Here is a 27652-nt window from a genome sequence, read left to right on the forward strand (position 1 = left end):
CACACAGGCACAGCCCACTGGCACTGGAGACAATGAGGAAGGCAAGGAGGCTGAAGGTGCTGTAAGCTAGGAGATGCACGTTGCGCAGCAGCAGCTTCCCCTACTCTGCAAGCACCAGGGGCGGGGGGCTCAACCCTCGGCCCGCCCATGCTCCCCCTTCCCCCAAACCCCCACCCTTAACCCGCCTCTTCTTCCCCCCCCATCCTTCCCCTTTATTCCGCGTGCTGCATCCTCGCTCCTCCCTCCCCGCCTCCTGTCCGCAGAAATCAGCTGGCTTGCAGCGTTCAGGAGGCAGGAGCAAGGACATGGCGTGCAGGCTCTCCCTCCCTCCCCTGCCTCCTGAACACCGCAAACCAGCTGATTGCCGTGGGCAGGAGGCAGGGGATGGAGGGGAAAGATGCACTGTGTCCTCACTCCTTGCTCCGGCAATCAGCTGGCTTGCAACGTTCAGGGGGCAGGAGGGAGGAGCAAGGACTCGGCATACATGCTCCACCCTCCCTCCTGCCTGCAGCAATCAGCTAGGGTTACCATATTTTAAGCCTCCAAAAGGAGGACACTCCACGGGGCCCCGCCCCGCCCCCAACTCTGCCCCTTCCCCAAAGTCCCCACCCCTTCCCCAAAGTCCCCACCCCAACTCCGACCCTCCCCTGCTTCCATATTTGATTCGCGGGAAGCCTGAAGCAGGTAAGGGGGGTGTGGGGGGAGGAGACGCGGCCCAGTCTGGCCCCCCCCCCCGGCGTCTCCAGCCTGGGTCAGCCCGCCCAGTACTGCCGGTCCCCGGCCGAGCACCCCCAGCCCGCCCAGCACCGCCGGGCCCCGGGCCCCCGGCCGAGCACCCCCGGCTGGGCCCCGCCGACCGCCGGCCCGGCCCCGCCGGCCCCTGAGCCCCCGGCCCAGCCGACCGCCGGCCCGGCCAGCCCCCGAGCCCCCGGCCCGGCCGACCGCCGGCCCCCGAGCCCCCGGCCCGGCCCCGCCGGCCTCCGGCCCGGCCGACTGCCGGCTTCCAAGCCCCCGGCCCGGCCCGGCCGACCCCCGAGCCGCCAGCCCCCGAGCCCCCGGCCCGGCTGACCACCGGCCCCCGGCCCGGCACCGCCGGCCCCCATGTCCCGATTTTCCCGGACATGTCCGGCTTTTTGGGATTTCCCCCCGGATGGGGATTTGGAGCCCAAAAAGCCGGACATGTCTGGGAAAATCCGGACGTATGGTAACCCTACAATCAGCTGGTTTGCAGCGTTCAGGAGGCAGGGGAGGAAGAGGGAGCCTGTGCAGCGTTCAGGAGGCAGGGGAGGAAGAGGGAGCCTCGCTCCTCCCCCCTCCCTCCTGAATGCTGCAAGCCAGCTGATTGCCGCAGGCAAGAGGAGGGGGAAGGCGCTGATCTGTGGGGTCTGCCGGCAGGCTGGAGGCACTGTGCAGGGGGGGGGCATAGGAGAGCTGATGGGGGGCTGCCAGCTATGGACAAAGCAGGCAGCCAAACGACATTATAGCGAAGCATTTCACAACATTAAATGGAGCATTTTCTGTAATTGAGCAGGGATCTAAGATTGAAACAACATTAAGAGAGAGGACGTTAAGTGGGGAGTTACTGTCGTATACTACACAGGAGAGGGTTTATAATGGCATTGGAGTTCCAAACTCTTTCTACTCTGGGAACGCAAGTACTGAGATTCTTCCTGTCCCCAACGAGTGCAAGTGAGGGAAGGCCTCTTGCATCCTCTTTCCCAATGCACATCTATACAGCTCGTCACAATCCAGCCCATGATGTTCTATATGTAACCAAAGTAACAAACACCTACTTATGTTATCATGGTGTTCATGCATAACAGGACCATGTTCCATACTTGTATCCCTGAACATATTACCCACTAAATACCTAGCTATGTAATTACTTTGTTTATATCCACCAATAGAAATGAACTTCTATAATTTGGGCCTTGGGAGGAATATGTGAGAAATGGCTCCACGTACACATTTCTGTGCACACATTTTTAGAATACCCCTTTGGAGACAACTGTATTGATGACTTCTCGCTTTGAATGATTCCCTCCCATTTCCAACATCAGGTGCAGGGTTCAGTGAGTTAGGAGGATTTAAGAGGAAAGATGGACAAATATACCATGGCTGAAGGAGAATGGTCTGGTCATAAGCCACCAGTGTAGGTTTGCTTAGTTGAGGGAGGAAGGCCATCTCCCATTTATTTGAAACAGAATCCTATGCCACCTCAGGCCAGAGAGATTCTGCCTTATTGTTCACCATTCTCAACTTCCAAGTTTTTAATATCTAAGCCTTTAACTTGCACAATAGCTCAATTCTTAGCCCCAGCAGGTATTGTGCCTCAGGGCGACATACTGCCTTCTGGAGTGCCCAGATATTAGGCTCAAAGGGAATGAACCTTAAACAAAAAAAATCCTTGAGGTAGCATGCATTTCCCTCTGCAACTGGCAAGGTGTACAGACAGGAAGTGGGACAGTACACTCCCTGTTCCCTTGGAATAATCTGCATTCCAAGGGACACCAGCAGAGACTGCATCTACAGCTGGCTTCTGCTCAAAGAGAACAAGGGAGCTGGGGGCGGAAGTTCTTGTACACCCATAGTCTGGCCCACACTCTTCTTTTTATGATACTTCCATGTCTTCCTCTGTCAAGATATTTGGTGCTTGTGAAAAATGAGTAAACTGGTTCAGACAAAGCTAGGGACAACTTGAACCAAGGCAGCATAAGGAAAAGAGGATAGTAGTGGTGATCCACAATATGCCCCCCGCCCCACACACTCCTTTCTACATGAAACAGGGCCTCTTCCCTGTAAAAATAATAATAATGATAATGATAAAATAAATCTCTCTCTCTCCACTCAACCCCCCTCAGATGTTTGAAATGTGATAGCCAGGGCCTGCAGGTCTAGCAGTCACTCTGCTGGGTATCCGCTGTTGCTAAATTGCATCTTTTGAGGTTTGTAAATGCATAGGGTTTTATTTCAGAAGCAGCAATGGGCATGAAAAACCACCATTTCGATGTACCTTATAGCTTATTTACATTTTGGTTAGCACAAAACCCCATGCTATCATCAGGCCACATCCTTTTCTTGTTGCTTGACAAATACACTTATTACTTAATTGTTTAGCCTAAAAATACTCCTGCTTTGTAATTTTTTTTGTAAATAACAAACAAAAATACTGTTATAACATTTAAACTTTTATTTGAAAACCAAACAAGTGAACTGAATTAAAAAAAAACAAACTGTTGAAATAAACATTTTCTGACTTAGTCTATCTTTTAATATTCCTCCCCTTCTTCAGCTTCTGCTTCCACAGAATCTACACCCACTTCTTCATAATCTTTCTCAAGCGCAGCCAAATCTTCCCGGGCTTCAGAAAATTCTCCTTCCTCCATCCCTTCTCCAACATACCAGTGTACAAAGGCACGCTTAGCATACATCAAATCAAATTTATGGTCAAGACGAGCCCAGGCTTCTGCAATAGCAGTTGTATTACTCAACATACACACAGCACGCTGCACCTTGGCCAAGTCGCCTCCTGGCACTACAGTGGGAGGTTGGTAGTTAATGCCCACCTTTGAGGGAAAAAAACAGCAACCTTAAATTAGTATTTCAAAGTGTCCATTTCGTCTATTTTTCTCATAGTTTATTTAGCAAACTAAGACATGCTGACAATACTGTGCAAGAGGGATTACCATTCTCTATGCTGGTACAATATTGCCAACTCTAAATGTTCAAAAATCCTAAATCCAGCTCCTGAAAATCATGGCATTGGCTTAAAAAAAAAAAAAAAATCAAACTGTTGAGTTATTTTTATCTGCCTCCTGTTTTGAGACTTTAGTGTGCACTTGCTTCATATTTTTGAGCTAGTCTCTGAAACCATAAGGGCTAGACATTTTTTTAAAATGAAAGTTGAAATTCTCATGCAATATCATGATTTCAGCAGCTGAAGTTTTAAGAAAAACACTAAACACAACCTCATTTTCAGTTGGCAACAATGTCATCACAAATAACTTCTCAGCTTCTGACAACCTGTATGTGTATTTTTAGCATAATACCTAATTTTGTCCACAGCCCTGATTCTGCCCCCCCTTGTTCATGCTGAGTAAGGGTCACACCATTTGACTCTTATTTAATGCTAAGAGTAAATGAATTTAACCAGTAGGGTTCTTTTGAGAACTCAGTCTATCTTCTTACTCTGTGATAACTATAAGATGTCACTACTGTTTACTGATTAGCCTGCAGTGTTAGCACAGCGATGAGTGAAAAAGCTAGTTTATACTGTTTTGTGCTTCATCAACGGAATCAACTAAACCCCAATTACAGGGCCAAATTTCTATTACATGTGTGTAACACCACTGAGGAAAACGGGGTTGGGTCAAGGTCGAGTAAGGGTAGTTTGGTCAGCAGACTCTTTTCTATAGGTGATGCTGCATAAGCCAGAAAGAATACCTTCCTTTTCAAATGCCAGGTTCTATTTGCAGGGTTTTGGAGAGGACACCAGGGCAGACCCTGTGGGGAAGACTACTAACAGAGGCTGGGGAGGACCAAGGAGACTTCTGAAGTCGGGTGGACTGAGACACTATTGAACCCTGAAAAGGGCTGAAGGCTCTTTTTGTATTTGGTCTTCCGTGCCCTGCAATGCATGGACACTTGATTTGGCTTGACAGCTAAATATTCATCCACCAGGTGCTGGGTGTGAACCACTAGCGAGCTGACATGGGTAAGGGAGTAAACCAAGACATGGCTTGAGAACCTGATGCTGACCTGCGTAAGGAACCATGTTACAATTTCATAATCTGCTTCCCCTAAAGACATTTTTTTTTAAATCTCTTTGATAGTTGAAATGTTAAAGTAGATAAATTCTCAGAGCAAGATTTTTATTAATAGCCATACTTTTATTAGGCTACATCACCATCCAGGCACCTGAATAAATAAATGACCTGATTTTCAAAAATCCTGAGTACCAAGCAGTTCTTAATTAATTTAATGAGCGTTGTTCTGATTTTTCAGAGTGCTGACACACTACATGTATTTAGGAACCAAAAATATAGATTTAGAAGCCCAATTTTTGGAGGAATGGGGGGGTCAGGAAATCTTGGCCTAATAGCAATAGCCAGGCCACAGTGTACTTAAGTAATTTGTGCACTATCAGGAGGATGAAGTCAGCCGCCATAATCATCGGGAAGTGTGTACCAGTAATCCACTAAAAAGACACTTCTGGTTTATGGCAATAGACAAAGTGTTTCTGAAGCATTATTTAGAGTAAGTAGTATGTGAGGGGCAGGCGATGTTACTTGTTCAGCTGGTACTGGTTAATTTACAGTTCTTAATACCTTGAATGGCAAAGTTTTTAAACCCCTGTGAAAAAGAAAAGTGGATCAAAATCCTGTATTTGCATTCACTGGTACAAAATATACAGGCACTCATTCTCCTATTGCAGTGGTTCTCAACCAGGGGTCTGGAGCCCCCTAGGGGGCCTTGAGCAGGTTTCAGGGGGTCCACCAAGCAGGGCCAGAATTAGACTCGCTGGGGCCCAGGGCAGAAAGCAGAAGTCCCATTGCCTGGGGCCCTCAGCCCCACAACACGAGGCTGAAGCCAAAGCAATGTAGCTTTGTGGGGGCCCCTGTGGTATGGGGCCCCAGGCAACTGCCCTGCTTGCTACCCCCTAACACCAGCCCTGGCTTTTGTATGCAGAAAAGCAGTTGTTGTGGCACAGGTGGGCCATGGAGTTTTTATTGCCGGGGGCGAGGGGGGAGGGGAGAAAGAGAGAAACTCAGAACAAAAATGTTTGAGAACCCCTGTTCTATTGTATATTCCTTTAAAAACTTGGATCTAAGAATGTTAATCCCTCCAATTAGCTTAGTTATGCAATTTGCATTTGTGTTGAAAATGCACTTGAGTGCATTAAAGATGGCCACATTCCTAGGTAATTCCACTTAGATAAGTACAGTATTAGTAGGTTATGACTTAAAAAAAAACCCTGTAAAAATATAGTTCTGATCACAAATTTAAATAATGAAAGCAGCTACTCATTTTTGCAGGCTTTACTCATGCATATTTAAAATGTAACCTGACATAAGAATAGTACAACAATGTGCACACTACTGCATTATAGTATGAAAACTACCTTCAAATGTTTGACTGACAATTCCTAAACTAAGCAATGTGACAAGTTTCTAAATACCTTGAATCCAGTTGGACACCAATCCACAAACTGAATGGTTCGCTTAGTCTTGATAGTGGCAATGGCTGCGTTAACATCTTTGGGAACAACATCACCCCTGTATAACATACAGCAGGCCATGTACTTGCCATGGCGAGGGTCACATTTTACCATCTGGTTGGCTGGCTCAAAACAAGCATTGGTAATTTCAGCCACAGACAATTGCTCATGGTATGCTTTTTCAGCAGAGATGACAGGCGCATATGTTGCCAGTGGGAAATGGATTCGTGGGTATGGGACAAGATTGGTCTGGAACTCAGTCAGATCTACATTGAGGGCTCCATCAAAACGCAGTGAAGCTGTGATGGATGAGACAATTTGCCCAATGAGTCGATTTAGGTTGGTATAAGTAGGACGCTCAATGTCTAGATTGCGACGACATATGTCATAAATGGCTTCATTGTCTACCATGAAGGCACAGTCAGAATGCTCCAATGTTGTGTGCGTAGTTAGTATGGAGTTGTAGGGTTCCACTACAGCAGTAGAAACCTGTGGTGCTGGGTAAATGGCAAACTCTAGTTTGGACTTTTTGCCATAATCAACAGAAAGCCTTTCCATGAGTAGAGATGCAAATCCAGAGCCAGTGCCTCCTCCAAAACTATGGAAGATGAGGAATCCTTGCAGCCCTGTGCACAGATCAGCCTAAAGGAGAGAAAAAAAAAAGGCCACACAAAAGTGGGAAGGAACGGTCATTGAGGTCAAAGGACTTGATTGAGATTAGCACCAGTGTAAATAAAAACAGATTATGGCCCACAGCTGTGTGAGTGTAAATGGATTCTATTCTATTTGTGCAGCTTTACTGAAAACAAAGGGATTTTACAGGTATAAATGGGGCAAAAGATAGCCAGTATAGACTTTTTTTTGTGATGGTTTGCTGATGTATAAGTAACAAAGAACCCAATTTAACTGTCCTGGCAGAAGCTGCAGAATTGGTAGTTAGAAAAAGGTGTTTTATTTACATGTAAATTAAGCAAATTTGATATAGATGCATGCTGAGAAAAACTTGAACCCTATTATGTCAATTTGAATCACTTTTCAAAACCAAACTGCATTTTTAGGGCGCAAATATACTTCTAGTATAGTCAAAAGCAAAACTCTAGTTGATATAAATATGAGCAGGATTATTTTATTACAGTTGCACATAAAAGTATTGCTACAGTTAGACTGTAAAACAGTCACAGTGTTTGTAAACTGGCTTAAAAATTCACACCTAGCAAAATCTTGGTTTTAGCATTCATGCAATTACTTTCATTTTGAATTGAACCATGCCTTCATATGCATGCCTCGCAATACAATTTCAGTAAGTTAAAATTAGAGAACTACTTTTAAATACCTAGATTTTAAATTAAGTCATTCTTAAGTAGTTCTAAGATTTTAATATGTTGAAATTGTATTGCAAGACATGTGATAGGAAGACAGTTCAATTCAAAAGAGTTGTGACTGCACATCAATGCAATGAAATTGTATTGCTGGCTTACTGTGCTTAAGAAATGTTAACTCACCTTGCTGAGAATATCACTTCACACAACAGCTTTTCAGGTTCTGGGAATTTATGTTCAATGTTTGGCTCATATTGGATTGGGCATCTATTTACCACTGGAAAAAATTACAGGTAAAATTTTCAAAAGCACCTGAATGACTTAGGAACCCAAGTCCCATTTTCAAAAGAGATGACAAACTCTCTCTCTTTTGAAAATGGGACTTGGGTTCCTAAGTCATTTACATGCTTTTGAAAATTATACCCTAAAAGTATTCATGATGCCAGGAGCAGAGTACAAGTACCATCTGCAAAAATTTCAGAGTAGAGATCACTAACAGATGTTACTGGGTTCTCATAAAAAAAATACTGTATTTCATATCCATTTGTCTGTGTCTAAGTAATATTGATGAAAAATGTTCAGCCAATAAAATTTGAGTCAAAGAAAGGAATCACAGAACATAAACTCTGTAACTAGAAAGCATTGGGTGTACAAGAAACACACCAGAACCTTCAGTTTTATGTATGTATTTACATAACCTTCAGTTTCACAATTATGTATGGCAAGAGATAGATTTGATGCAAATATTTTAAATACTGATCTTGCTCTTTGAACTCCTACCAGCTTGCGAATGCGATCTAGCACTAGATCAACAATCTCTTTTCCAATGGTGTAATGGCCTCTGGCATAATTATTAGCCGCATCCTCTTTCCCAGTAATGAGTTGTTCAGGATGGAATAGTTGCCTGTAAGTGCCTGTACGTACTTCATCTACAAAAATACAAAATATTCAGATGTAAATTTGGTCTGTTCCATTCTCTATCGATAATTTTGGCATGCTACCTCAGCACTACATCTTACTTGACATTTATGTAGGTGCACCGGGGGAGGGGAACGGGGGGACATAAAGAGCCTCCCCTGCTATAAACACATACATACATACACACCTCTTGTGTAAAGACCTAACAATTTCAGTCCCTTTGCTCAGGAGACAATGATGTACCTACAAAGAGCTGGTTGAGGCTGATGTTCCCTATGACCACCAGGGAAAACTGGGACCTACCCTTGGAGCCATCGCATGCCTTTAGATTGCTGTTAGAGACTAAGCTGATAGAGACTGAGTTGAACTTTGCCTGCAGCTCAGCATAGATGTCAAATGGACAAAAAAAGATGCTATTAACATGAATGGGAGATACAAAGCCCAATTTTCCTCAACTGCAAACTCTGATACACCTACTTTGTACTTCCACTCAGACACACAGCTCCATATTCTAATGAGAAAAAAATCTCACACTTTACTTCAGTTTGTTTGAAGAGTTTTAAGAATAGGAGGTTTTTTTATTACTTTGTAAGTGGCTCAAACAGTATGTAATGGTTTGAGAGAGCATGCAGGACAATAGTTATGCTAAGCGATTGAGTCGGTTAAATATACATTAAACCATGGAAATACAATGCTGTGACAACAGTAAAACAATTTAAAAAAATCACATTATTTTAAAGGATGGAAGTAATTTGGGTAAGGGGAAAAGAAGATTTTTATATTTCTTCTTCTTTAAGTGATAATCTTAGAAGATTCATAGAAGCAAGGGGATCCAAAACTGGTAATTATATTTGCTCCTATACTTGTCTCACTACTTGTGCATCTGCCTCTCATCCGGGCCACTGTACTTAATCTTCATAACTGAGGAAGGCAAACTGGGATTCCTATAACAGCTCCCAATGCTATATTTCAGTCTGATTTTAAAAGCAACATATTACTACTGTAGATCAATCTCTGATAATTTTCATATGACTTTACATTGTGCCTCTTCATATAACCTTGTGGTGGGTCTACCCACGTGTGACCTCTGTTTTCATGGAACTTTGTATCAAAGCCTCATTTAGAAACTTTGCATTGCCCTTGGTATAATATTATAGCCCCTAAGAATAGAATAAGATAGAAGAAAAAATTCTTTTTGCTAGCAGTAAAACAAGAGCTCTCCCCCACCCCACACTCTTAATCAATTGCCCAGTTGAATGAATGAGGTGTGGATGAGCAAGGCATGGAAGGCAGCACCTCCAGACAGCCTCAACTGTTGGAGAGGGGCTAGGACAATAAAACGTGTCAAGTGGGCTCATAAAAGACAAGCAGACATACTGAGGGCCTCGGGGGTTAGAAGCAAGCACCTTCTTTTGGAAACACCCTCTTTGCAGCATTGGGACAACACTCAAAAGAAAGCAGCACAAAGGACCAATGGACACAAACACAGAGTTTGAATCCGGTATAGATTTTCATGAGAGGGAAGCTGCTATAAAAGTGAGGTGTCTTGCAGAGGACCCCGGGTCTCGTCTTGTCAACATGGGAGCATCGATCCGGATCGGCAGAAGCCCGGCTCCACCCCCTCCCCCATCTAACTCACCTGGCCAGTGAAGTTAAGGGGAGCAACTAATTGGTAACAACAAGACGGAGTGTGTTTGTGTGTGTGTGTAAGTGTAATATATTATATGCATATAATACAGTGTTAATGAATACATGTATTACTAATAAATGTGGCGTTCTGCCTTATTCCCCCTGAAAAGATCCTGTGCAGTACTTTAAGTACAACACTACTGCATTGATGCTGGGTAGGGAACCATGGAAGAGCTAAGAAGTGGTGATTTCCATCTTATGGCAAGGAGAAACAACAGCAGTGACATTTCAAAAGGAAATCAATGCTTCCTGTATCAGTAAAGCTCTAAGGAGCTGTTTTTTCAAAGGATGTGTTCCATAAAGATCTTTAAAAATATTTTTTCATTGAAAAAAAAAAAAAAAAAAAAAAAATTAGGAAGCCAAGCTCAAGAGAAATAACCCAGATGAGGATGTGCTTCCCAGGAGGCTGAAGGCATTGGGTCCTAACATTCCTGTGACACACAAGTTCTACCTATTTAGCCATTAACGGTGTCCGACCCTAATCAAGTCACTTCCCCTTTCTATGCCTTAGATGAGGGGTGGGAAAACTATGGCCCGGATCCGGCCCGCCAGCCGTTTTAATCTGGCCCTTGAGCTCCCGCTGGGGAGCAGGCTCGGGGGCCACTCCACGCGGCTCCTGGAAGCAGCGGCCAATGGGAGCTGCAGGGGTGGCACTTGGGGAGGGGGCAGTGTGCAAAGCGGAGCCCCCCGGCTGCCCCTATGCAGAGGAGCTGGAGCAGGGCCATGCTGCTGCTTCTGGGAGCCGCTTGAGGTAAGCGCTGCCTGGAGCCTGCACCCGATCCCCATCCTGCCCTCCAAACCCCTCGATCCCAGCCTGCAGCATCCTCCTGCACCCCAAACACCTCATCCTCAGCCCCACCCCAGAGCCCACACCCCTTCCCACACCCCAACCATGATCCCCCTCCCACCCTCCAAACCCCCCAGTCCTTGCCCAGAGCCCCCTCCTACACCCAAACTCCTCATCTACATCCCACCCCAGAGCCTGCACCTACAGCTGGAACTCTTACCCTCCCCACACCCCACTCCCCCGCCCCCTCCTGCACCCTGAACTCATTATTTTTGGCCCCATCCCAGGGCCCTCAGCCCCTCCCACACCCCAACCCCAATTTTGTGAGCATTCATGGCCCACCACAAAATTTCTATTCCCAGATGTGGCCCTCAGGCCAAAATGTTTGCCCACCCCTGCCTTAGATGGAAAGCCTTCTATAAAATGGAGATTACACTACTTACCCACTTTGGTAAAGTTACCTGAAATCCTCAAATGAAACATGCGTTAGAAATACAAACGGTTTCTATTTCAAGTTACAATCTGGTCTGCTAATTGGTCCATTAGCCACTATAGCAGCGGTCACCAACCGGTCAATCGCGATCTCCGCCGGCAAAGCTGGGCTGCCACTAGGACAGGCTCCCTGCCTGCCCTGGCCCCATGCCACTCCCGGAAGTGGTCAGCACGGTACCGTGTTTGGAGAGGTCTCCCTCCACACACTGCTCCTGCCTGCAAGCACCGTCCCTACAGCTCCCATTGGCCAGGAACTGGGAGCTGTGGCCACTGGGAGCTGCGGGGGTGGTGCTTGCAGAGAGGGGCAGCACGCGAGGAGCCTCATGCCACCCGGCGCGTTGGCCCCTTCCCAAGAGTGGGGTGGGGCCAGGGTAGGCAAGGAGCCTGCCTTAGCGGGAGCCACGCTGCGCCACCAACTGGGAGTTGCCGGAGGTAAGTGCTGCCCAGTGGGAGGCCGCTCCCCAACCAGCCCTGTTCCCCCTCCCAGAGCCTGTACCCCAAACCAGGCCTGAGCCCCCTCCTGGATCCAGCACCCCATATCCCCTCATGCACCCCAAACCCCAGCCCTGACCCCCTCCCAGAGCCAGCACCCCACCCCATCCTGCACCCCAACACTTTGTCCCAGCCCTGACCCCCCTCCCAGAGCCAGCACCCTGTACCACCTCCCGCAGCCCAACCCCCTTTACTCCCTCCTGCACCCAAACTCACTCTGAGCCCACACACTGCACCCCGTCCTGCACCCCAACACTCTGCCCCAGCCTGGAGCCCCCTCCCGCACCCAAACTCCCTTCCAGAGCTTGCACCTCTCACCCACTCCTGCACCCCTACCCCAGGCTCAGCCCAGAGCCACCTCCCACACTGCGAACCCCTCAGCCCAGAGCCCGCACCCCCTCCCAAACCCCTACCTCAGCCCGGTGAAAGTAAGTGAGGGTGGGGGATGGAGTGAGTGGGGTGGGGCAGATCCTGGGTTGCCCTTAAATTCAAAAAGTGATCTTGGGTGTAAAAAGGTTGGAGACCACTGCACTGTAGTAATCACCTTCAGATAAACAAGATATCATTTACATGCTCCTCATATGCCACCAGTGCACTTCAAATGACCTTATTCATGAAAGGTCTTTACCAACTGTGTATCTTCCCAGTTATGTTTGAGACAAAATAAACTGCAAACACTCATTGCAGCAAAAGCATTTTAGGACATATGGTTTCTAAAAAATACAGAAGAACAGCATTTCAAACATGTTTTTTTTACTACATGAGTTGGAAGTACTTTAACGGTCAGTCAATAAAATTTCCAGTACAATACCTGCCCCTGAACCCCCAACCAATATTTTGTGGATTTTCTATTTTCCTTTTTTTTTTTTTTGAAATGTGTTTTCTTATCTTTGCTATCCACACAAAAGGGAAAACATTTCAGCCTCCTTTAAATACAATAGTCTTATTAACTTAACAGTAAAAATATGTAGACAGAAATGTATTTTTAAGTTTACAGTGTCCATTTAAGACTATCACAATCTAAAAGGTGGCCTGTTCCCATTTCATTTGAAAAACTAAATGGAAAAACAAATTATAGTGAAGTATTCTTAAGTAAGAGATCTCTTAACTTCATACTGTATACATACCAACCACAGTTGGTTCGAGGTCCACAAATACAGCTCTGGGCACATGTTTACCAGCCCCTGTCTCACTGAAGAAAGTATTGAATGAATCATCTCCACCTCCAATGGTTTTGTCACTGGGCATCTGACCATCAGGCTGGATTCCATGTTCAAGACAATATAATTCCCAGCATGCATTACCAATCTGAACACCAGCCTGACCAACATGGATAGAGATACATTCACGCTGTAAAGGAGGACAAAACGGAGAACAAACAGATTCATTTCATAGACTCTAGGCCCAGAAGGAACCACTGTGATCACCTAATCTGACCTCCAGTACAGCACAGGCTAAAGACCTTCCCCAAAATAATTCCCAAAATATATATTTTAGAAAGAACATCCAATCTTGATATTAAAATTGTCAGTGATGGAGAATCCACCATGAAACTTGGTAAATTGTTCCAACGGTTAAATAATAAAGTACTGTGCAAAATTTCCTCCATCTTCCAGTTTTAACCCTTATGAATGAAATTAGTTGTACAAGTATTATATTATCTCATCTTTCCCTTCCAGCATGCTGCATACATATTATCGTTGATAAGTGTTCCTGTTAGCTTCCTTTACACCTTTCTTTAATTTGCATGTTATTTTTCATTGAATAATATTATATACTCAGGGCAGAAATGTCTATATTAATGATCCCCAAAACCTCCAATCTCTTGTCTAATGATGCATTAGATAAAGGGTATCAGAATCTACCCAACAAGTTATCCTTTCTTAGCTTAATCAAAAAAGCAACAGAGGGTCCTGTGGCACCTTTAATACTAACAGAAGTATTGGGAGCATAAGCTTTCGTGGGTAAGAACCTCACTTCTTCAGATGCAAGTAATGGGAAATTTCCAGAGGCAGGTATAAATCAGTATGGAGATAACGAGGTTAGTTCAATCAGGGAGGGTGAGGTGCTCTAACACTAAATCTACTTCTGGTCATCTGCCTGGCAATTCTTTATTCTGTGGCTCCACTATTGGATCCTTTGAGGGTCCAGAACCAAATCTCCTAATCTGCCTTTAACTTTCCCTGATGAATCTAAACAGATCTCAAGTACGTTTACCACTACTTATTCAGCAATATTCCCCCCTCCCCACCGGGCAGCAAATCTCCTTCTCTTACTCTATCTAGAAATAAGAACAGAAGTACTTGTGGCACCTTAGAGACTAACAAATTAATTAGAGCATAAGCTTTCGTGGGCTACAGCCCACTTCTTCAGATGCCTATCTAGAAATGTCATCCTTCAGCTCCCTGAATGTCACTTTACCTGCTCAGGAGCACCCTTTAATCCTACAATTATCATCCCATAACTCACTTCTGTACCACACACCCATGCACCTTTAAATCAGCCTCCTCCATCAGCTAAATGGCCCCCGGACCCTGTATCAGGGAGTAAATAGGTTGGGGGAGGGAGAAAAAATGGGCTCCATTGTGCCTGCACCCCCTCTTCTCCACCTGGTCGCACCATAGCTTCCTTGTCTCTTCAAATTCTCCTTGATTTCACCCCAGTTGCCACCTCATTCACTCCAGATCCCTTATCTCCCCGAGAACTTTCATGCTCAAATGCTCCCCTCACTATTCTATTCCAGGCCCCTTTCCAACACCATTGGCCCAGCTTCAAGTCCTCGCGACCTCTGCCCTAATGGCTCCCCACCATGGCGCGAAAAACTCCATCTCAAAAGATCGAATCTGCTCCAGGACTGTGCCCGCCAACCGCCTCTAGGCCACACGTGGTACAACTCCATTGGCTGCCGGACAGACTCCCACCCCCCGATTGGCTGCGCGCGCGCTCCTTTCCACATAGGGAAAAGGGGGCACTTTCCCGAAGCACAGAATACTGGGGCATGGTTGGCGCGCAAATATCCACGCGCGCGCGCGCTTTCCCCTCCGCAGCCTCCCCATGTGCTCCCCTTCGGCCTCAATCCTCCCTTACCACGCTGCAGCGCGCTACACAACCCAGACTCCCTGTCCGCCTCTGCCTGGGCGAGGGGCCAACCACCAAAGGCCAACAAACTCCCCTCGCGGCTGCGTACGCTGCTACAGTTCCACTGACTGCCCACGTTCCCCCGATTTCCACCTCACTTTCCGCTCAAGCGCTTCACGCCCGCGGAAGCTGCTCCCCTTCCCATTCTCGCTCTACCTAACGGCCGCCGCGGCTCCCTCACCGCAGTGCATCCCCTCAACCCCGCCTGCAGCTCCCTCCAATCTGCTGCCTGGTTTCCTTCCCCCAGCGGCACCCTATAGTTCAAACCCCGCGTCCCTGCGGCTCCCGCTCCCCACCATGGTGCCTCGTGAACGGGGGAACGCCTCAAAATCGCGAGTCTACGTCCGCCTCTGCCTGCTAGACGCGCCAACTGTGAACAGCTAACCGCCGCTGCCCCTCGCCTCGCGCTTTCTGTCTCCACGCGGTATCACCCCATTGGTTGGCGGCCAGCCTCTCGCGCTCTGCCCCCTACCCATTCATTGGCTAGGCGCGTTCCTCTGCCACGAGGGGCTGAGACAGTTGGTGGCATGTCACAGAATGAACGTTGGCCCAAACGTGATGAGGTTTTTTTTGTTTTTAATACAACAATCCTGTGTTGTGTTTTTGGTCTTTCCCTTTTGATTCTTGAAGAGCCCTTGCCCGCTCTAATTAGATCTACGCACTGTCCCACGTGTGCTGGTTAGGTGTATTAATCCTGCCCCCCCATCTGTTCAGCTGCCCCCCCTTCCCATTCCACTCAGTTCAGCCTCTCTGTGCTCCCATCACTTCACCCCCTCTCAGGTCTGACCCCTCTGCTCCCCCCTCAATTCAGCCTTCTCCCAGCCTCACCTCTGGAGTTCTCCAGCCCCCTCTCCCAGACCTGGGGTCCGCAGCAAGGTCCCATCTCCACTTTCCCAGGCTGGGAGGGGCTTCTCCAGTAGAAGCGCTTCACCCCCTCTGGCTCTCCCCAGGCTGGGTGCTGCAGGGGTGACAGCCTGTCAGTTTTTCTCATAGGAAGGGAGGAAGGAGTGAAATTGTGCTGAGCTGCAGGTCCCTTTACTCACTCCTCTCCCCAACCCTCCTGTGAGAGTGGCCAGTGGAGGGGAGAGACTCAGCAAGCTTCTAGCGTGGCTGAACTTTGCCAGAAGTGCTCTGAGACGCTCTGACATCCAACCACTCTACCCAAAATGGCAAGAGTTGGCAATAGTGTGACCTTGCAGGCCTTGGGCTCTAGGAGACGCCATCAGCAAACTGTAATGGCCACTTTCCCTTTCTGTGTAACAATAGCCTCTCTTCACCTCACTCTATAATAGCCGCTTTCAAGTTTTCTGTAATGGTGACATTTCCCTTCCCCAAGGGAGGTTTCCCACAGTTCTCACACTAATGGCTGAAGCCTATAGGAACAGGGTAGTATACCTTTAAATAGCTGTGAACCTTCTACTGGCACTAACTGTACTCTGTATTTCAAAAGTTACTGGAAGGTTGCCAAGGAGCACATTACTTAAACACATAACTAGGCCTTGCATGTTTGTATAGAGTTAATAAACAGGGTTATTTGGAACCTATCTGTGTGCCTGTGGTTTCCTCATATTGTTGTGTAAAGAGCAAAGACAACAGAAAGGTTTCTGCCCTCTCTTTGTAACAGCAACTTTCAGCTTGAAAGCTACTAGGTAGGGAAAAGATATCCATCCTTTTGTTGCCGGCACAGAGTGCCCGAGGACAGCAACAGCGGGGTCCGTTGCCCGGTGTGCTTCGCGCCAATGAACACACCAGGGTGGAGAAGCAAACAAAGTTTATTTGAGATCTCAAAGTGGAGCAAGGAGATAGGCACGTCTCAAATCAAGCACACCAACATAAGCGGCCTTTATCCTTTATACATTTTGCAGCTAAGCCTTTCCCTTCTTTCCCCGCCCTTTCTCTCCCCCCCTCCTCCATTCCCACCTCTGCCCCTTTTTCCCTCTGGTTACATTACACGACCTTGGCTGTGCAGCTTGTTCTCACTGTTTCTTTCTGCAAGTAATCTTGTCCTTTAGCTAGAAGCATGTAGGTTTCCCTTATCACTACTGCTTCCCAGCTGCTGGCCTGTGAGGTTAGTAAAGTTTAACATGCAGGGGCTTTGATTCACTTTGTCCTAGAGCGGGGGGGCTTCATCGACTCTCGGGTCTTCCAACCCCCCCGAGTTACCTAGGGTGATGCCTAGTGACACCAACACTTTGACCCAAACTTAGAGCCTCCCTTAAAGCACTGTTTCACCACATGGGTGGCATAGTGGAATTAAGTCAGTTATATCGTCATGAATACAGAGGTGAATCGGGCAGGGAGTTTAAGAATTAAGCTAACGTAACTTGCATGCCTAAGGAACAGAAGAGAGGAATGTAGCAATATAAAAACATTACACATAAAATAAACCCTTGTTTGGGCCTAAAGTACTCTACAGTGCCCCTTTTCATTATACATATTTATTTACCTTATAAAAGCACCCATCACAAAAATACTTGTTAACTACTGTCAATATTGGAAGTCATCCACCATTAACTATATATCTTCAACACAATAAGCAACCTCAGACAGAAATACCTGAGAAAATAGATGGTCCTTTCACTGTGTTCTGAAGATCAATAGTCTTTGGCTCATTTGACCAGTTGATGAAGTGAGTTCTAGAGTCAGGGAACCTCCACTGAGAATACCTTGCCACCAGATTATCAAATCTAGCAGTAGTCAGCAAAAGTGTCTCAGTTGAATGGCACATGGGTGGAGAGGAGATTAGGTAGTCAGGATCACAAATTTGGTTAATAAAGGTAACTGTGTTAATATAATAGACCTATGTAAGGCGTTTGACTTATTCCCACATGACATTATAATATAAAAAATTAGCACCATACAAAATCAATATGGTCCATCTTAAATGGATTAAAAACTGATTAACTGATAGATCACAAAAAGTAATTGTAAATGGGGACTCAACATCCATTCGGGGTGTTTCCAGTGGGGTCCCGCAGGGATCTGTTCTTGATCCTATGCTATTCAATATCTTTATCAATGACTTGGAAGAAAATATAAAATCATTGCTGGTAAAATGTGTAGATGAAACAAACTGGTGAAGTGGTAAATAATGCTGGGGACAGGTCAGTGAGATGGACCAATCTGGAAAACTGAGAAAGGTGGGCTCATTTTTACAACATATGTTTTACAGCCAAATGCTACAATCATACATCTAGGAACAAAGAATGTAGGTCACGCTTACAAGATGGGGGGACTGTATCTTGGAATGCAGTGACACTGAAAAGGACTTGAGGGGGGTTGGATCATGACAGATAACCAACTGAACACAAGCACCTAGTATCTCGTTCAAAAGAATTCAGATCAAATACAGACTGTTATTAAAGTGTTTAGTTATTTGAATCAACTTTTATTCAAGATTGCAGAGGAAAGCAGAGTTGAAAATGTGAAATTTTAAATGGGTCCTTACTTTTTTTCTGTCATCACCTGATTTTTTCATCTGGATGATACTTCATTAACATCTTAATACGGCTGGCACGGACCATAGTGGGAGTTTCTGTTGTGCAAGAATTTCAGGCTCCTAGTGTGACTATATATGGTAGAATGTGTTAGGAATAAACATTAGAGGGGAAAGCTCTTCTCATTTTGCTCAGAGCAACCAGAAAGTTCAAATGGCAAAAAGCATTGACTCAGAAAGACCAATGTGTTTTTTTGTTTTTAATGTCAAAGTTTATTCAAAAGTGTTTCTTATGAATTTTCAGACTGCTGAGCTGAGCAAAAGAGGTGTTCTTCTACTTTAGTCTGCCTCTGAGTCTTGATCTCAGACGGTTACTGTGGGCAGCCAGTTCCGTTTGTCTCTGTCTGCAAAATGGGAAATGGTGTGTCTGGGCTTCAAGCAGAAAAGAAAAAAAACCTCACATACAACTACAAAACTTTACAAATAGTAGTTGTAGATTTCAGAGGTTGGAGCTTCTCTATTTTATTTTTTCATAAGATTTTCAACAATTAACAACAATTTATATTAAAGAAAGCTATACTCAGAATAATAACTAAAAAATTGAAAGTTTAGCTACAAAGACTGATCTTGATTTTATTTTTCTAAAAGTGCAGTTCATCTCTGAAAAGTGATGATGCAAAAATGGCATCTTTTTGCTGAATATTACTACCAGATCTGCTTAAGTTAGTGATGAAAAGATTTGACTATTCTAAACTCCTATTGGTCATAAATACTCAGCACTGCTATGAATTTCTGAATAAATCCAGGCCACATTCTGCTTTCATCTACATGTGTGACTGAAGACATAATTTGAAGACAAGGGAGTTATATAAAAGTATGTTGGGTCAGCAAAATCTTTCTTATTGGTGATGACCAAGAATAACAAAGAAATAACCCAGCCTGACTTTCAGATCTTGCTCTGAAATTGTAGAGCTAGCAATTAGGAAAACTATATTTTTATTCATAAATAGAGCAAATCTGATCAGCAAAACATTCAGACACAATCCCATGATGCTATTTTTACTGCCAATTTTCTGAGGTAGACCACAATTTTTTTAATTTTAAAAATTAAATTGAATTCTCACTACAGATAGAACCACAATCCTTGCACATCTGTACATAGAGTTCTCTTAATCTCCTCAAGAGGCTCCTCTGATTATGGACTTCTGCAATTCATGCATACTTCCATCTGCATTTGAGGGACGGAGTGCAACCTGGACTCTCTGGCCAGTGGTATGAATATATGGATGTCCAGCCTGTCCTCTTTCTGGTGTTGGCAGGCTCTGGAAATTAAGATTCTCCCTGTAACTGTGAGAACAACCAAATATTTCCTTCCTTTGCCTGCTGAATCTGTGCACCTATCCCCCTTAAACCTAACAGGTATTGCTACTCTGGTGAGAAGTAAAAAAAAATAATTTACTAACCAGAACCCTTCTGCAATGGCTCTGACACCAGATGCAGTAGCTCTGATCAGTGGCCTTGGGTCAGAGATTGTCCTTCATGACTGCCAGAGGATTTTATTTATTTATTTAGCCTGAGAAACACTGGATTTCTTCAGTTTTGCTGCTCCTAGTTACAAAGAGCCTCCAGTATCTTTGCTACTTACATCAGCAACACTTAGGAAGGATCTTCTTGAAGCAAAAAAATAAATAAATGAATTTTCATACGGATGGTTCTCAATTTAATTTTCAAAATAAACAAAACTTTTTAAAGAAGGATCAATATTATTCTATGACTGTAACTTTTAAAATGTTATGTTTTATTTTAAAAGAGTGCTAAATTATTTAAATTTAAATATAAGTTGTCAGATAATTACATAGTATGAAAGAGGAGTGATGGAACTCATGGGATTTCTCAGGGAATAAAGTGGATAGGGTGAAGAAAATTATAGAGTTAGAAATTATTTTCCATTCTTTTTTTAGTTGTCTGAAATTTGTGGAGTTGGTGGCCTCTTCTTACCTTCTTGTGAGTTTATTTCTGACGATTCAATTGTGTTCTACTGCCACAATTGTGAGTCCCCATTATCATCCTGGAGAATGCAATTTGACTAATTTTTATAACTGTTTTCAAAAGAAAATGTCCAATACAGGCATTGAAAGCAGTAATTCAGTCTGAAGGATGCAAATGAGCCCACAAGTGTTATGACATTGGAGAGTCATCCCAAGAAATTCAAAGAAGATATGGTTTTCTAATCTATAATTAAAATAAAAATATGTATTAATTAAAAAAAAATAAGAATACCCTATTGCTCACAAAAATCTTTAGCTGACAATTTGCTAAGTAACATGGCTGATGCAGGCAGAAATGACTCATAATATCCTCAAGAATATGAGTTTCTGAAACTGCAGCACTAAGAAAGCCACATTTTGTCTCTGGGATCCACCACTGCAGAGAAGCTCTCCCGTCTGCCCCAATTACAAGTTACAATAGAGCCATTTGTGTGCAATAGAGCTCTTTGTACCTATTAGTTATAGTCATTCTCCTAGTATTGGCTAACACATCTTAGGTCAAACATATATGCATCTGATACAGGCATAAATATACACAGCTGCAGCACGCATGCAGTTAGTCAATACAACTGATCAACTGCCTATACAATTTTCTTTTAAAAGCAGCACAATTGTGCCCTTTTAGGGAAATCAATTTCTTTTCAAATTTGAAAAAAACTGATTTACTCCAAGGACTAGAAACTTCTTATGTGAATACTCAGGAAGAGCAAATTGTTATGATGGGGTTAAAAGGTCATGAAAAATAAATTCCATAACTGAAACACTGAAAGTCTCTTTGATTATAGCAGCATGATTCATATGCCTTTATAATATTCTTATCAAAGTTAAACAATGCAAAGGAAGGCAGCAAATTTCTTGTATGTATTGTTCTATATCTTTGCCTTAAGTATAAATACGCTAGATTACACCACAATTCCTTTTATATGGTGTGTCAATAAGAGCACTAGTCTCATTTTTTCACATGGACAATTCATGCCATAATTGCAAAAACATCCCATGCTGATTTGAAAAGTTCTGATAAGGAAACATTCACAAATCCCAAACTAGAGTTGGTCCTGTTTAGGGTGACCAGACGTCCCGATTTTATCGGGACTGTCCCGATATTTCCTTGTTTGTCCCGCGTCCCGACCGACGTGCGGTCGGGACACTGGACAAACAAGGAAATGCGCCAGAGCCTGGAGCCCGGAAGTGCTCGCGCCCCCCCCCCCCCCGGCCCCGACTCCACCCCCTCCTCCCCCGATTGGCTCCCTCCACGAATCCCCGCCTCTTCCCCGGGCTCACCATTCCTCCTCCCTCCACAAGCGCTGGAGGGAGGCCCGGGAAACTCAGGGGAAGCGCGGGGCCGGGGTGAGTAAGAGTCCGGCCTGGCCCCGAGCAGGCAGGACTCAGTTGGGTGGTAGGGAGAGGAGGGGGGCGGCCCACGGGGCCAGGCGGCAGCTGTTCTCCCCGCCGGGCAGCGGGACTCAGGAGCAGCCGCTGCTGCAGCTCCCACTGCCGCAGGGGAGGAAGCGGCCATGGCGCTCGGCGGCTGCGGCTCTGGCGCCCCCGAACCCCCCGGGCCTGCTGCGGAGACCCAGCAGCGCGCACGCTGGGCCCAGCCCCTGGCCAGTCGTGTCTGGGCTGCTGCCCAGCTGGTGCTATCGCGCGGCGGCCCCGGGGTGGAGGCATCGGCAGCCCAGCCCCGTTCGTTCCCCTGCGGGACCGAGCGGGACGGGGGGGCTGGGGCCTGCTGCCCCCACTCCGTGGCCGCCGCACGATAGGGTTACCATATTTTGTGCCTCCAAATGGAGGACACTCCACGGGGCCCCGCCCCCAGCCCCGCCCCAACTCCGCCCCCTCCCCAAAGTCTCCGCCCCCTCCCCTGCTTCCCGCGAACATTTGATTCGCGGGAAGCCTGAAGCAGGTAAGGGGAGGTGTGGGGGGAGGAGGCGCGGCCCAGGCTGGCCCCCCGGCGGCTCCAGCCTGGGTCGGCTCGGGCCCTGGGGTGCCGGCCCCGGCCCCCGGCCGACCACCCCCGGCCCGCCCAGCACTGCCGGCCCCCGGCGGCTCGGCGCACCCCCCCGGCGGCCCGGCGCACCCCCCGGCTCCCGGCCCCGCGACCCCAGCGACCCCGCGACCCCGGACCGGCTCCCGGCCCCGCGACCCCGGACCGGCTCCCGGCCCCGCCCCCCGGCTCCCGGCCCCGCGGGCCCGGCTCCCCGGCCTCGCGCCCAGCCCGGCCTGGCACTGCGACCCTGGCCCGGCCTGGCCCCCGGCCCGGCACTGCGCCCCTGGACACCGGCCCGGCACCGCGCGCCCGGCCCGGCTCCCGGCCCGGCACCATGCCCCCGGCCCCGCACCGGCCCCGGCCCCGCACTGCCGACCCCAGACAAAGAGGCCCCGGCCGAGCCCTCCCGATATTCCCGGACATGCCCGGCTTTTGGGGATTTCCCCCCGGACGGGGATTTGAGCCCCCAAAAGCCGGACATGTCCGGGAAAATCCGGACGTATGGTAACCCTACCGCACGATAGCACCAGCTGGGCAGCAGCCCAGACGCGACTGGCCAGGGGCTGGGCTGGGCGCAGCGTGCGCGCTACTGGGTCCCCGCAGCAGGCCCGGGTTCGGGGGCGCCAGAGCCGCAGCCGCCAAGCGCCATGGCCGCTTCCTTCCCCCGCGGCAGTGGGAGCTGCAGCAGCAGCTGCTCCCGAGTCCCGCTGCCCGGGGGGAAGAACAGCCGCCGCCTGGCACCGTGGGCCGACCCCTTCCTCTCCCTACCACCCAACTGAGTCCTGCCTGCTCGGGGCCAGGCCGGACTCTTACTCACCCCGGCCCCGCGCTTCCCCTGAGTCTCGCTTCCCCTGAGTCTCCCGGGCCTCCCTCCAGCGCTTGCGGAGGAAGGGGTTTTTTTGGCCCCCCCCCCGCACGCCCCCCCCCCCATGCGTCACCCTCCCCCCACCCCCCCGCGTCCCGATATTTGACTTGGGTGATCTGGTCACCCTAGTCCTGTTGGATATTCTGAAAATCGTCACTATAGGAAGCCAGGACCAGATAACTTATAGTGGTCATGATGACTACATTTTGACTGGACTCTTAAGTTGTTGTTTTTTAATAAGCCAATTGCACAACTGCACACTCAAAATGCATGCCTAATTTGTGTGCACAGTTACCTCCAAAGATGGAGAAGACCTTCAGATAAATAGTTCTGCTTTTGATCCATCCCTAACAGTTTTTGTTTATTTTAGAAAGGGTAGATTTGGGGTGAATGAGTGATTTCAGTGGACACTTGTACTACAAGGATTCTTCTACTTTAGCAAGTTTATTTCTCCCATCTTGTTTTTGTTCTTTATTTTTACATTTTCTTTTTGTTTTGTTTCAAAGAAAAGAAAGATGTTCAGTTTTACAATGCTTACAATATTTTTCTATGTGCATATGCACTCTAACACACATTTGCATGCATGCCCACATTCTGTCACTCCCCCCAAATACATGCATGCACACATACAAGATTACTGGGGTAATCTTACTTTAAAGCAATAAACTTAAGTTTTGTCAGAAATCTATTAGACAAGCTTTATCTGAGGAAACGACATTATTCTCTAGCATGAAGTTCAATCATCCAGCACTAGTCTGAGAGACAGAAAATGGTTTTGCTAAATCCCTGAAGTAAATTTTCTTGTGAAATTCTTTTGCAGCAAAGTAGTAACAGATGGCATCCAGACAGCAGTTGACATTGGCTAAACACATCGCCAGCTGAATGAAGAGGCTAATACTTTGTTTCACACTGCAGTCCACAATGATGTTCCGCTTTACCAGGAACTGTAGAAAGATCCCCAGATGGACTGGTGTGAAGCAAACCATGAACACGATGAGATTGGCTGCAATGATCCATACACTGGTAACTTGCTCAGCCTTCTTTTCTTGTCGGTTGTTATATTTTAGAAGAGTCTGGATGATCTTAACAGAACAATAAACCATCACAGTAAATGGGATGAGAAATCCAAAGATTTCAACAGAAAGGATGACTGACATGCTCCATGTCTGTTCTGACATATTGTGGAAGCAGCTGACCTTGTCACTGTTTTTAAAGTTATGTATGGGGATGCTGCCAAGCCAAACTATAACCCAAATGCAGCAGCATATCATGCCTGCCCTCCTAGGTGATCGGAAAAGCCTAGCTTTTAAAGGGTGCCTGATAGCAATATATCTGTCCAAGCTAATACAGGCAATGAGGAAAATACTTCCATACATATTGACAAAATAGAGAGATTCCATAAATGTGCACAAGACCCACTGCCCCTCTTGTATGGAGTAGTACATCTTGAAAGGAAGAGAGAAAAGAAGAAGAAGATCCATAAGAGCAAGGTTTATCATGTAGATTGATGATTCTGTCCATTTCTTCCAAAAGCAGCAGAAAACCCACAAGGCTAGCAAATTGAGAATCAAACCAAGAATGAAAGTAGGTATGTAGATCGCCAGCTGGAGATATTTCATTATGGTATCAACTTGCTCAAAGACGCATTCCTCGCTGAAGTTGCTGGCATTCATTTATCTTCTAAAACATACAGAGAAGATTAAACAACACTATATTCCTATATTCCAAATAGATAACATATTAAAGGGTAAGTGTCACTTTCAAAAACGACTTAGGTGCCTAAGGGCTGGTCTGCACTGAAAACTTACATCAGCATAGCTACATCTATGAAGGGTTTGAAAAATTCACACCCCTGAGAGATGTAGCTATGCTGCCCTAACCCCGGTGTAGACAGCACTAGGTTGACAAAAGAATTCTTATGTCAACTTAGCTACTGCCTCTCAGGTAGGTGGATTAACTACAGTGACGGAAAAACCTCTCCCATCGCTGTAGTGTATATCTACACTGAAGCCCTATAGTGGTACAGTTGCAGCACTGCAGTGTGCTGCTGTAGCATATTAAATGCCCCAGTCTCATTAATGTTTGAAAATGGGACTTAGGGCCAGATTTTTAAATGTAGTTAGGTGCTTAAATGTAGTTAGATGCCTCGTGGGATTTTCAAAGAGCATAGGCACCTAACTTCCTTATTGTAGATATTAAGTGTTCTTCATTTAAGGGTTTGGTGCAACTGTTTTTAAATTAATTTGTGTAAATTCATTATTTTTCTGAAATCATTGTTATAAAACCCTGTATATCTACAAGTGGCATTTTTGTACTCCTGTGGATGTTTATGTCTAACTTAACTTCCTGTGTTTCTGTCTGGGTGTACTTGTACTGGTTTGCTCTTGGTGTTCATATGAGCCCTGTATGTCTTTGCAAAATTGGTAAAGCCACTCTGTTAAGTAAATCTGTATATGCATTAACTTTTGCACAAAAACTGGTGTGCAGTTTCCCCCGTATTTCTGAAATGTTAATCCAATGAGACCTTTGTATAAAGAGAGGGGGTGAGCAGAGGAAGATAGTCTGTAAACCTGTGTGCATTGCTCACAGTTTATGGGCCCAAAACTTAATCCCACACTGACTCAATGTCTGTAGACAAGAAGTATTAGGCTAGATATAGCCTTGCAATGAGGTCTTTTGACAACTCTGAAGAAGTCAGAAAGAAAGCCAGTTTTTTCTTGTAAGCAGTCTGGCCTCCTGGTATTCACAGTTTTCCTTTTAAACAAATTATCTGCCAGTATGTATTTTCATGTGAGATATGTGTTGTGAGAAGTTTGTACCTATGGGGCTCGTGTTTTAGATTTTTAATTTGTATTTTGCTAAATGAACCAAATACATTCATAATGCAAAATATGTAAAATTACATTCTATTATTTGAAAACACAATAAAATAAGATGCCTGCGTGTATTTCTGTCTATGGGTAACTTAAATTATGGCAGAATTACAGGTTTAATTTACAAAATGGGGACTGTATTTGGTAAGAACAGTCAAAAATGTTATCACCTCTTTTACAGAGAAAAGTTTAAACAAAATTCTGCATTTTGCATCATTACTCAGCTTTAGTCTAAAGTTAGATAATGTGTAGCTCTGATATCAAATCAGAAAATAAGCAAAAACATATATTTCTCACATACAGTTCTTTTAAGCTAGCACATTTGTTTTTTTTTCTCTAAAAAAATACTGAAAACAAATATGCCTGTCTCTGTACTTTGGGGTATGTCTTCCGCATGTCCTGTATACATGCAGGACAGTGTATATAGGCTTTGCATGTATGTATGGGGATATGATAACATTTCTTTTTATTTCTCTGAAATTGCTATAACATCACATATGAATGTGTGCAGGTAGTACAGATGGGTGTTTCTTTTCATATATTTTAAACCTCTCTCTTTTTATTTTAGCTTTGTCACTGTTTTAGCTGTCTGTTATTTCTATAGGTGGTGCAACATATCAGACAATGGTTTAGGGATTTGGGGCCATAAAGAAAATCCTATTGGTTTCCCTCACTAGGTAAGGTGGGCCTTTGGGTTGTGGGTCAGGTGATGTAAGGGGTAAGGCCAGACCCTGGAAATGCAAAAGTTTAGGTCATAACGTCATTTCTGAGATATCATCATAGCAGGTAACATGTTTGGTGACACAATCACCCTTATCACTCCATCAATCTCTTATCTCACTCATTTTGACAAAAGCTCAGGACAAGATACTACTTGTGACTTATCCCTCCAATCAAAAATGATCAGCACCTCTCAGACTTCGAATATCATAATTGAATATTTACTGCAGCTTCCTTACAGAGCAAACATTATTTACCACAGGTATTTGGAAACTAATTTTTGATTTATGAATACATTTGCAAAAATCGTAGACAATTCACAAAGAGAAAGAAGGCAAAAATGTGTGACATTTACTGTTTTACTATAATTAATATTACCATGGTCATAATATTCTCCATCCTGTGCTAGATTGTATGCAAGTAAGGAGTTCCAGTGGCCCAGTCCCCTCTGCATCACCCACAATACCCAAGGGGGCTAATCTGCACCACCCACCAATCCTTTCCAATGCTCCTTCGGGGCATTTTGGCTCTGCACAGCTCTGTAAGCAGAGATGTGGCTTAAAAGCCACTGTCTAGCCCTTCAAGTAGAGAGAATACCACAAATGTCATTAATAAAGTCAATTACAGTAAACCAGGAAACATCATGTTTTTGATGGTTACCAGTGTGAAAT

General features: G+C 45.6%; 2 protein-coding genes across 5 annotated transcripts; both read right to left on the minus strand.

Annotated features, from left to right (window-relative positions):
- Nucleotides 1-3175: 3175 nt before the first annotated feature.
- On the minus strand, nt 3176-15488 carry LOC101933308 (tubulin alpha-3 chain). Of its 4 annotated transcripts, none has more exons than XM_024113193.3 (5): nt 15349-15488; nt 13042-13264; nt 8317-8465; nt 6179-6859; nt 3176-3566 (listed from the first exon to the last, which is right to left on the minus strand). In XM_024113193.3, the coding sequence occupies exons 1-5, from the start codon at nt 15349-15351 to the stop codon at nt 3270-3272; spliced, it is 1353 nt and encodes a 450-aa protein (XP_023968961.1). In that variant the 5' UTR covers nt 15352-15488; the 3' UTR covers nt 3176-3269. The 4 variants fall into 4 exon arrangements, with proteins under 4 accessions (XP_023968961.1, XP_065413987.1, XP_023968962.1 ...); XM_065557915.1 differs by lacking the exon at nt 15349-15488 and adding an exon at nt 15002-15333; XM_024113194.3 differs by lacking the exon at nt 15349-15488 and adding an exon at nt 14723-14968.
- Nucleotides 15489-23911: 8423 nt separating this feature from the next.
- On the minus strand, nt 23912-25061 carry LOC101934873 (G-protein coupled receptor 55-like). The gene has a single exon (XM_005312916.2). It carries the CDS (start codon nt 25059-25061, stop codon nt 24129-24131), a length of 933 nt encoding a protein of 310 aa, XP_005312973.1. The 3' UTR covers nt 23912-24128.
- Nucleotides 25062-27652: the final 2591 nt, after the last annotated feature.

This window comes from Chrysemys picta, chromosome 9 (assembly GCF_011386835.1).
Source record: "Chrysemys picta bellii isolate R12L10 chromosome 9, ASM1138683v2, whole genome shotgun sequence".
Lineage (NCBI taxonomy): Eukaryota > Metazoa > Chordata > Testudines > Emydidae > Chrysemys > Chrysemys picta.